At 42.0% G+C, this 9,893-nt stretch overlaps 3 protein-coding genes across 5 annotated transcripts in view; 2 read left to right on the top strand and 1 right to left on the bottom strand.

Moving 5' to 3' along the window:
* Positions 1 to 1,903, top strand: part of LOC135623718 (uncharacterized) — a 2,851-nt gene extending 948 nt beyond the window's left edge. Inside the window, exon 1 of the mRNA XM_065126974.1 lies at positions 1 to 1,903. This exon is cut by the window's left edge and continues 948 nt beyond it. Within this exon, the coding sequence (XP_064983046.1) occupies positions 1 to 1,687 (1,687 nt within the window). The 3' untranslated portion in view covers positions 1,688 to 1,903.
* Positions 1,904 to 2,382: 479 nt separating this feature from the next.
* LOC135622082 (beta-xylosidase/alpha-L-arabinofuranosidase 2-like) lies at positions 2,383 to 5,351 on the bottom strand. Its single transcript, XM_065123720.1, has 7 exons — positions 4,833 to 5,351; positions 4,438 to 4,743; positions 4,187 to 4,356; positions 4,008 to 4,108; positions 3,577 to 3,918; positions 3,080 to 3,493; positions 2,383 to 3,014 (listed from the first exon to the last, which is right to left on the bottom strand). The coding sequence occupies exons 1-7, from the start codon at positions 5,349 to 5,351 to the stop codon at positions 2,383 to 2,385; spliced, it is 2,484 nt and encodes an 827-aa protein (XP_064979792.1).
* A 2,536-nt stretch (positions 5,352 to 7,887) lies between these two features.
* LOC135622160 (vascular-related unknown protein 4-like) lies at positions 7,888 to 8,999 on the top strand. Of its 3 annotated transcripts, XR_010490996.1 has the most exons (4): positions 7,897 to 8,326; positions 8,408 to 8,473; positions 8,568 to 8,695; positions 8,784 to 8,999. XR_010490996.1 is itself a non-coding variant. In XM_065123806.1 (3 exons), the coding sequence occupies exons 1-2, from the start codon at positions 7,967 to 7,969 to the stop codon at positions 8,471 to 8,473; spliced, it is 411 nt and encodes a 136-aa protein (XP_064979878.1). In that variant the 5' UTR covers positions 7,888 to 7,966; the 3' UTR covers positions 8,568 to 8,758. The 3 variants fall into 3 exon arrangements, 2 of the variants coding, with proteins under 2 accessions (XP_064979878.1, XP_064979876.1); XM_065123806.1 differs by lacking the exon at positions 8,784 to 8,999 and having other exon boundaries at positions 7,888 to 8,311; positions 8,568 to 8,758; XM_065123804.1 differs by lacking the exon at positions 8,784 to 8,999 and having other exon boundaries at positions 8,568 to 8,758.
* The last annotated feature ends 894 nt before the right edge of the window (positions 9,000 to 9,893 follow it).

Below are 9,893 nucleotides of genomic sequence, written 5' to 3'. Positions count from 1 at the left end.
GGGCGAGACAATAGTGACGAGTTCTAGGGAAGGGAAGAAATGCTTCGACCAACTCGTCTCCAAGGGCCTGATCATAACCATCAAGAAGAAGCACTGTGACAAGGTGCACTACTTCAGGATACAGTCGTGGATTCGCAGGCTGTTGATCACCGTCGCCAAGAGCAACGGCTTCCTCGATTTCGACCGGGACGGCCGCCCCAGCAACGACTACTCCTGGAGTCGCCGTGCGTGCTTGCGCCTCGAACAAAACCCCATCGGCGACGATGCGGGACGTCGACTGCTCACCATCTACAACGTCGACAAACGCTACGTCGACTTCGAACCCACATGGCTGGTCAACAAGTGCGAGATGACCACAATGCAGCTGGGGCGGTGGCAGGACTCGGACCAGAAGAACGATATCGAGGTCAAGAACGAGGAGTTCTTGAAGGGGCTCCATAACTGCAAGAGCTTGCGGTACATGAGCCTCAGAGGCGTATCGAGGGTGGAAACGCTTCCCGACTCCATCGGCAAGCTCACCAAGCTGGTGGTGTTGGACCTCCGGGCGTGCCACAATCTGGAGAAGTTGCCTGAGGCGATCGGGTCCGCCAAGAAGCTGCAGTACCTGGACGTGTCGGAGTGCTTCCGGCTCAACAAGATGCCCAAGAGCATCGCCAACCTCTCCGATCTGGAAGTGCTCAAGGGGTTTTTACTGATCAGTGGGCCTGATGACAAACATGTTTGTCATCTCCATCAGTTGGCCAAGCTGACCAAGTTGAGGAAGCTCAGCATCAACATAGCCAGTCGGATCGCTGAAAAAGAGCTGGAGAATGTGGGCGAGTTGAAGAAGATCACCACCCTCATCATAACATGGGCAGTGGTTACAGAGAAGAAGGAAGACTCTCATTCCACCAGAGGTGATGAGGCGTCCTCACAGGAGAAGAAACAACAAGGTACTGGTAAGGACTCACTCGAAGATCTCCCATCGAAGTCCAAACAATCATCCGATGCTGCTACTGCTGCCGCTGATGCCGATGCTCATGATGATGGAGAAGATGATGTCATCGAAAAGTCTCGGCTGCCACATCCACCGGAGCAGAAACCATCAACATCCGATGTCCCGTACAATAACGCCGATCCAAGGAGCAAAGACGTTACTTTTGGTACTGATGCCACTACGAAGAAAGTTCAACCAATATCCGACCATGAGGCTCGCCCGACCACCGACGGACAAGCTTCAGGAGTGAAGTTACTGACGAAGAGAGAAACCAAGAAGATTGCAGCGGATCGTTTCCTTGATCCCGCTAAGGTTACCCTTCCTAGTACGATAGAGAAGCTGGAACTCCGGTGCTTCACCGAGGAGGAGTTCCCGCAGTGGACTGATCCCAGCAAATTAGAAAACGTGAAGAAACTGTACCTGAGGGGAGGGATGCTCCGAAGTCTAGGAGACGGCCGGGGGTGGAAGGTGGAGGTGCTGCGCCTGAGGCTCCTCAATTATCTGGATCATCCCAGCTGGGAGAACCTGACAACTTCGTTCCCAGGGCTCCGATTCGTCGAGAAATTAAACTGTGGGAAAAAAAGTTCATCGGACAAGGAATTAAGTTCTTGGCCTTGCAATAAAGAAGGGCTTTGGTGCAAGGAGGATGCCAAAAAGAGTGCCGAGGATGAGCCGAAAGCCATTAACTGGCCGCCACCGGAGACCGATTGATCAGTTGCTGTGCGTGATCGTATGTGCGGACTGACGCATAATATCTTTCGTTGTGTGTGCGCGCTGGGAATTCCATGTTTCCTTTTATTGCCTTTTTTTTCTTTCCTTTTCTTCGGTTGACAATTGAGTTTGGGTGGAAGTTCGGTTTGTGTGTGTGTTGTGTGTGTGAAACTTACTCGGAGAGTTCTTCGAGGAAATCTAAATTGTTTCTTGAATAACGAGTTATATTTGTACATCTATTCTTTATTTTCGAAAATATATAGATTACTTAACCGAATAGTCATATTAGAAATTAATAAAAAAATAAATACAGGATTCTTAAAAATTATCGTTGTTCTAATAACTGTTCACCAGTCCAATCGAGTTAACTTTGAGAAATTTTTTGTTCACCAGTCTAATATATACAGTAACTTAGCACAATAGAAAATTATTATGATTCGATTACATGGTAAAATAATTAATATATTAATTTTATTAGGTTTAAATCATTGGTCAAAAATATTTAAATTTAAATTATGATAATACAAATACAAAAATATTTTAAGTTTAAATTATGAGAGATATCTGAATTGGATTTGATTCAACCAATTTTTGGCATTATTCAGGAAACAAAAAAAATACAAATACGAACGGAAACGCTTCATTTTTGCAGCCTTCAACTAAATGTTGAATGTCACTGAGCATTCTCACTTGTTCTAATTGAAATCCACCTTAACAGGGAAGGAAACGGTGGGTTCATCGTCCCCGACCACGATGGTGTGTTGACCACGAGGCAAGACTTTGTAGGCCGTCTTCTCCACAATGCTCAAGCTCTTGCAAGCGTCGATCGAAAACTTCACCGAGCTCGAGGCGCCGGCCGGCACGAACACCCGCCGGAACGCGGCAACCTGCTTGATGGGGGCTCCTGCAACACCGGCCGGAGGTTTCGAGTAGACAATCACCACGTGGTTGCCGTCGAACTTGCCCGTGTTCGCCACCTCAACCTCGAAGTTGATTTCATGGTTGCACGCAGTGTCAGCTACGTTGACAGATTGACATGCAGCTCCCGCGTGTTCTTCTTCCAGTGAGGCATTCGGCTTGTATGTCAGCGGCAGACACAGTTGCAGGGGTTCAAGCTTGACGACCACGCTGCTCGGCACAGATTTGAGGGTGTAGTTGAACTGCGTGTAGCTGAGGCCATAACCGAAAGGATACACCGTCTGGCCGTCGAAGAACTTGTAGGTCCTTCCAGGGTAACCGAGCTCATCGATCGGGCGTAATGGCATCGATGTCATTGGGAGCAGTTTTGTGTACTCTGACTCGAACCATGTAATGGGCAGTCTTCCACCTACACCGAAAAAAGGATGTCAATCCTGTTATGATACATCGTCCCACCATAAAATATCCAATTACCTGGATTGTATCGTCCGTAAACTACATCGGCGATGGCACGGCCTCCTTCGGCACCGGGATAACCTGCCCAGAGAATGGCACTGACCTTGGCGTTATCTCTGGCGATGGATGAGATATCCAACCCCCCTGCAGAGAAGATAACCAAGATTACAGGGCCCTTGGAAGCTTCGGTGACTTGGGTGATGAAGTTAGATTGGCTGTAGGGGATGAAGAGATCGTCCCTGTCGCGGCTCTCGGCCTCCACTTCAAGGCTTATGCCGGCAAAGATGATGGTGGCATCAGCGCGCGCAGCGATCTCCTTCGCACGTTGGTGGGCTTCCTTCTCCCAACACCAGACTGTGCATCCCAGATCGTATTCTACCTTTCCTTCAGCAGAGAAGGCATCGAGAGGGGAAACATAACGGCAAGGCGTACCTGTGGAGAAGAGCAGAGCAGTGTAGTCTGCAACCTACTGTAAACCAAATTAAGAAGGCTTTGAGATGACAGAGACATGAAACCTTCGTAGTTTCCGATCATGGCTTCGGTTGCATTAGTATGAGGACCGACCAAAGCAAGCTTCTTGTACTTGTCTTTGCACAGTGGCAAGATGTTGTGGTCGTTCTTAAGCAGAACAATTCCCTGTCTCGCTGCATCTGCAGCCAATTCAATGTTGTCTTTCGTGCAGATATCGTCTTCTGCAAGCGACTCATACTTCGGCATTCCGTCGAAGAATCCGAGCCTCATGAGGACAGTGAAGAGATTCTTCAACGCGGTATCGATATATGACTCCCTCACGATGCCTTGTGCCACAGCAGACTCCGTGAAATTGGAGTAGTAGTCACCACAATCTAAATCCAAACCTAAGCAAACATAGATAGATAGAAGGATCAACAAATAAATCACTAAATCAATTAGTAAAAGCTTAATCCGAGCATGAAATGTGAATCACCAGCACGAAGTGTTTGAGAGACGGCTGCCTCAGGGGTATCACCGAGCCATTTGTGGCCGTGATGCATGACCTCGAGCGAGTCACAGTCAGAGACTATATATCTGAAGAATTTGAAGATCAGAAAGTGAGATTCATACTTACAGGTAATGAAGAAATATAATTGGTTTGTAGATTCTTACCCATGAAGCTTCCAATCGTCCCTTAGGGTTTGGGATAAAAGCTTTGGATCTGCACAAGCAGGGATGCCATTGACACGATTGTAAGAGCACATGACACTGCTAACATCACCTTCCTTCACACACATCTCAAAAGGAAGAAGGAACGTCTCCACCATATCTTGCGCTGCAACCTATATATGAACTTGAAAGAAGAACTCGTTACAGAGAGATCACTCGATTAAAGTGACAACAAGTGATTGATTGAAGATTACCCTGGCATCAAAATGGTAGCGATCGATGCCAAACCAGTTGTCTACATCATATGCTGCATAGTGTTTGCAGCAAGAAGACACCTTCAATGGCCTGGAATCTGGATTTGCAGCGACTTCATGGCCCTCGACATCTTGCAAGCCTCTGACGAAGTTGGCGGCATATTTACCGACAAGAAAAGGATCTTCTCCGGGTGTCTCGAGAATTCTTCCCCATCGAGGATCCCTAACAACATTGATGTTGGGACTCCAGAAGGTCAAGCCAGCATGCCCTAGATTATGCATTGCTCTCGCTTCCGTAGAAACCACCTGTCAAAGATCATGAGAGACTTATGAGATTGTTGATATCACGTCATCAGCATCCGAGTTCTTAGAGAAAGAGTACTTAGATCACTGGCCTGGCCAATGGACTTCCACAGGGACTCGTTGAAGGAGGCGGCGGAGACGATGACGGTGGGAAAGCTAGTGGCGGCGGGGACGATGTCGCCAAAGTACGTGGCATGACCCACGTAGGAGACGCCATGGAGCGCCTCAGACCACCAGCTGTAGGGCGGCAGTCCGATCCGCTGCACGCCCCGAGCCTGGTCGCTGATCTGCCCTACCTTCTCCTCCAGCGACAAGCTGCCCACCAGCGACTTCACCCTCTGCTCGTACGAGAGGTTCTTGTTGCAGTAAGCGAAGTCGGTCACTCTGAGACCTAAGTCGGCGAACCTGCGCGAGTCGCAGACGAACGAGTAGTTGCGGCCATTGGTCTTGATTGGCCCATACGTCGAACGAGGGGGAAGGCCGGTGCGGTGAGTTCTAAAGTAGGAGTGCAGAGCAGAGTGACCGAGGTGTCTTGAGGTGGCAGAAACAACGAAGACAAAGAGGAGTAAGAGGAGGAAGAGGGAAGAAGAAGAAGAAGAAGAGGCAGCCATGATTGAGATGGAGAGATGAGAAAGGAACTGTTAGCTTGGATTATATAGATGTAAGAGAAGCTTTGTGATACCGAATGAGATTGGATAAGCTAGAAATTGTTTGAGAACTCCTCCTCAACAATTTAGTTAGTTTTTATTGGATTCACGTAGGAAGAGTCCGATCTCCACAAACATATACGAACACAAAATCTAAAACAGAAATCAATCGACTCGCGTAACCATTGTTAGTTTCTATATGGATTAACATACGCAGATCTTGCGTGGATATGGATCTCAATCTAAATAAATAATCCCGATCGATCACATTACATCACCACACTCGAATATGGCTAATTCGTATACCAAAACTTATCTTAATGATGCCACAAATCTCACAAAATGATAGTTTGTTTAGGTGAGAGATTGAGAGAAGCAACAGGAGAGGTCCTTTTCAGAATAAATTGGGTGGAGAAGGGCAATGGAGAGGCAGCAGCTGCATCAACAGCACCCATGGTTGCAGAGGCATGCAGTGCACTGAACTGTGTCGTCAGAGGTTCACGAGGATTTGTTGAACATGAGAGGGAGCTGATAGCAGCCCCCATGTGAGCAGAGGCATCATCTTCTCTCCATACGACGAAGAGCAAATGATCATTCATGGGTAGCAGAAGCTGACAATAGAACAACAGAACAGGGGAAAGCTCATCTTTCAGAGTCAGTTCATATCAGTCATGCAAGTGTTGGCCATTTAACATCAACATGGTGATCAGGTAGCCAAGCTTCAGTCTTCGTCCAAGTTACTGGAAAGGCTCGAATTGGAAGTCTGTTCATGAATCCAGAAAAACCTTGAGACAACTTTGAACTGAAAACATCAGTCTTTTATTATCCATGGTTACATAGTTATTTCGACAATGAAGTGTAAATGTTTCTGATTTTGCATTATATACTTTAGTTACTTATACACAATCATTTATTCAAGTCCAATCAACTTATACATACCGAGCTTATTATCTTATCGATGATTTAGACTTAATGAAATTGATAGATCAGTTATTTATATACGTGAGACTCGTCACTCACATAAGGAGAGAAGATATTTTTAATTACCTATGTGATTATGGGTCGAAAACAGATAGATCACTCCTCATCTCATCCCCTATGTATTTATATTATTATATTATATATTATTTTTAAATAATATAAATTAAAAATATATTTTAAAAATAGACCTAATAACTATAACTCTAATATTCCAACATTAACCACTAAATCAATCTTGTATTTAATTTTTTAATATATTTTAAAAAAATTATAAATAAAATAATAATAAAAGTAAAAAAAAATATATTCCATCAAAAGTTCAAAACCCTAATTGAGATTTACTGGTTCAACCTCATTTCATAATTTTCATTTCCCAACCTTCTCACCACCTCATTATCTCGATAATTGATATATACTTAAATTTTAATAATATTATTTATTTTTAAGTTTTATTGCTAGATATTTTATAAATTTTTATATTTATGTAGGATTGATCTTCGTAGATATGTGAGTATGAAAATTGAAAAAACGATATTGATAAAAAATAATAATTTATAAATTTATTTAGATATATTTATATTTGAATATTATTATTATGTGTAAGCTTTAAAAATATTATTATTATCTATAAATTTGATATAGTTAATTAATTTGATAATATTTTTATATTTAAAAAATATAGATTAATTAAGAGAATATAAAAAATTCATATATTCCTTTTCATCGCCCTCGTCGTCTTGTCATGAGGTGGAGATAGAGGAATATGATGAGAATGTGAGATTAGACGAGGAGAGATAGGGATGAAGACGAGAGAAGCACCATTGACATTTTAATATCTCAATCAATATTTGGGCTCAATAAAATTAACATACCAATTATCATATAAGGTTGAATCATAATATTTGTAATATACTAGATAGACAAAAAAAAAGTAAGAAAATACATGTGCATGAGAACTTGCTAAAATAAGCAAAATAAGAATTACTCAAAGAATCAACAAATTTAAACTAAAATTTAATAGAGAATGCACGAAAAAAAAAAAAACACACTTGGTATATTATTTTTTCTAGTAAATTCAGAGATACAAGAGAATACATAGGGGCCTTTAAACTTAAGTTTAGGTTAACTAAAAATTGAGTTTTGTTTTTGGATTTTATTATTCTCATATAGGAAATTATTTAAGTTTTTTTCCATAAACATTGATAAATAGTATGGAACTATCTATCTAAATCTTACGTTGCCTATTTTATGGAATTTATATTTTATTATTAATTTTCTGAATTATTCTTTTGATATCAGTATCCTCATTTTATAAGCTTCCTAAAGAGGTGTCTCTGTAACTTTAGGGTGTCATGGAGTCATTTAATCCCCCTTGAATCCCAACTGTAAAAACGGTTCATAACGCTCACAGGGCTGACCGACCTACTCCAAAAGCAAATTTCCATGGTCAATGGTAGCAGATACACAAATGGTAAAGAAAGAGAATTGGTGAGTGTTAGGTAGCAGAGTTCTAATGTCAAAGCAGCCCTCTCTCTCTCTTCATTTGCTTTCTCCTCTCTTTGTTTTCTATATAGACCTCACAGAGCTCTTCTCTCCTGATGCACTACCCACCATATCTCCCACTGCCGAAGATGGAGGAATCAATCAATTCCTCAATGGATAGCGCCTTCTTGTCCAAGGTTGGCTCAGCTTCCTCTGAGGAGAGTGGTTGGACCATGTACTTTGAGGACTTCATGGCTACAGCAGCAGAAAAGGCCGGTGGTGTCTTCTCCTCCGGTGCTGTCAGTGAGCCTTCTGTGGTCTCCGACGCTGCTTCATCTGTTGCGTGGAAGCTGTCGGCCAGCTTTGAAGTGACGGAGGATTACAGAGAGCTGAGCCTGAAGAAGACGAAGGGGAAGAGGCTGGTGGATGATGATTCCTTGGAAGATACAGCCAGTTCACCTGTTAGTAGTCCCAAGGTTAGAACATATATATGTTTTCCATCTTCTCTTTTGTGTGTTGTATTGAGTTATTTCTTTTTTGTGGATTCCTTGCAACAGGTTACTGATTTCAATTACTTGACTAAGAACACAGGCAAGAAGGATGACCACAGGGACACAGCTTAGGTAATGTAACCAATCTGTATCTTTCTTCTATTTGATTTGATTTAAATGTGTTTGATGCAGCTCAACCAGGGTCTTCTGCCTCTGGAATTTGCAGGAGAATGTTGTGAGAGATGGGAATTGTCATGAACTGGAAGAAACTGTGAAAGGATCTGAGTTCATAGAGAGAACAAAATGATGTACAGAGCTGAAGAAAAGAGAGCCTTGTTTAGTTCCTTTATCCATGTCAGTAGACTATCTTCTAGAAGAGACTTTTGGTTTAATGAATCTGTTCTACATATGTGCAAATGAATAGATCAAAAATCTTGTGCAGGTTTTTGTTGATTGGTATTACTTACTAATCACCATGTACAAGCCCATGACTATGCCCTCATTACCTTGTACTCTTCATCTCAATCCAATTGGAGTAAGGTTTGTGTGCTTTGACTTCCTGTTTCAGTCAAAAGCAAAGGAAAAAGAAATCACATATCTTCAACTTGATAATTCATTTGGGTACCAAAGTAGAAGTCAGAATAGGCATGCAACAAATGATCAACTGAAGCCCAAATGCTTAAGGGAAGAATATGAATTGAATCATCAGCATGTTCAAAATGTATTTGTACACTCTGCAAGCAATCAAGTAGACCATAGTTCAACATCAGGAAACAGCTTCAAGTGCTATTGCATTTTATTCAGTCATAAAAAATGATCTCAAGTATTTTTTGCTAGGCTGATCCTTCTTTAAGCTAAGAAATGAATCATCTATATTTTCCCATATCAAAACACAATCTGAGAAAAAATGAGTTGATTTTAACTACACAAAAGTGGGGAAAGTTGCCAAGTCCCAGTTATCATTAAATCAAGATTACAAGAACAAACAGTTTATAGTTCATGCCCTGCACTGTACCTGACATTCCTCAAGACTTATGTTAATAAATAGTCAGTCAATGACTGCCTGCAATTTCTTAGATTTATGTACTTTCCTGCTCTGTTCATAATTGTTTCTGCAAGTCCTTAAATTGATTACCCATACATTAAAGGAGTACATATTTTCCATAAAGTAAAGGTGTATACAGTATGATTCAATTATGTCTAGAAACGAATCTAGACAAACATCCATCAACAAGCAATCTGGAATAAGACACAAGCCATCCTGTCAGAATATGATAGACATGGACCAATATTTAAAAGATATATGCACCATAAATAAATGTGCTGCCCCTGCAACAATAGAAGGAACATCACAATATGGGCACAAGGAAGAGGAAGAGCATTCCATGTGCTAGTCGTATGGTCAACTACTCAAAAGTCTACACTCTTTTACTGTGATGAAGAAGCAGACAAAGACCTCCTAAAGTTTGTCTTCCCACTATCTTTTTTGACTGGAGTTTGAAGAATAAGTATCTGCTACTGTACAGTAAAATGAAAGACAGAAGTAAGGCAG

This window comes from Musa acuminata, chromosome BXJ2-9 (genome assembly GCF_036884655.1).
Source record: "Musa acuminata AAA Group cultivar baxijiao chromosome BXJ2-9, Cavendish_Baxijiao_AAA, whole genome shotgun sequence".
Taxonomy (NCBI): Eukaryota; Viridiplantae; Streptophyta; class Magnoliopsida; order Zingiberales; family Musaceae; genus Musa; species Musa acuminata.
Note: the sequence above shows the minus strand (reverse complement) of the source record. Positions and strands in the feature narration are given on the sequence as shown.

Bases quoted from the DNA above. Each gene is read 5' to 3' on its own strand.
- LOC135622082 (XM_065123720.1), bottom strand. From the start codon at position 5,351: ATGGCTGCCTCTTCTTCTTCTTCTTCTTCCCTCTTCCTCCTCTTACTC. The intron at 4,744-4,832 runs GCCAGTGATCTA...GATCTTTGACAG, and splicing joins TGTGGAAGTCCATTGGCCAG to GTGGTTTCTACGGAAGCGAG. The intron at 3,919-4,007 runs GTGATTCACATT...ATGTTTGCTTAG, and splicing joins CTCTCAAACACTTCGTGCTG to GTTTGGATTTAGATTGTGGT.
- LOC135622160 (XM_065123804.1), top strand. From the start codon at position 7,967: ATGCACTACCCACCATATCTCCCACTGCCGAAGATGGAGGAATCAATC. The intron at 8,327-8,407 runs GTTAGAACATAT...TCCTTGCAACAG, and splicing joins CACCTGTTAGTAGTCCCAAG to GTTACTGATTTCAATTACTT.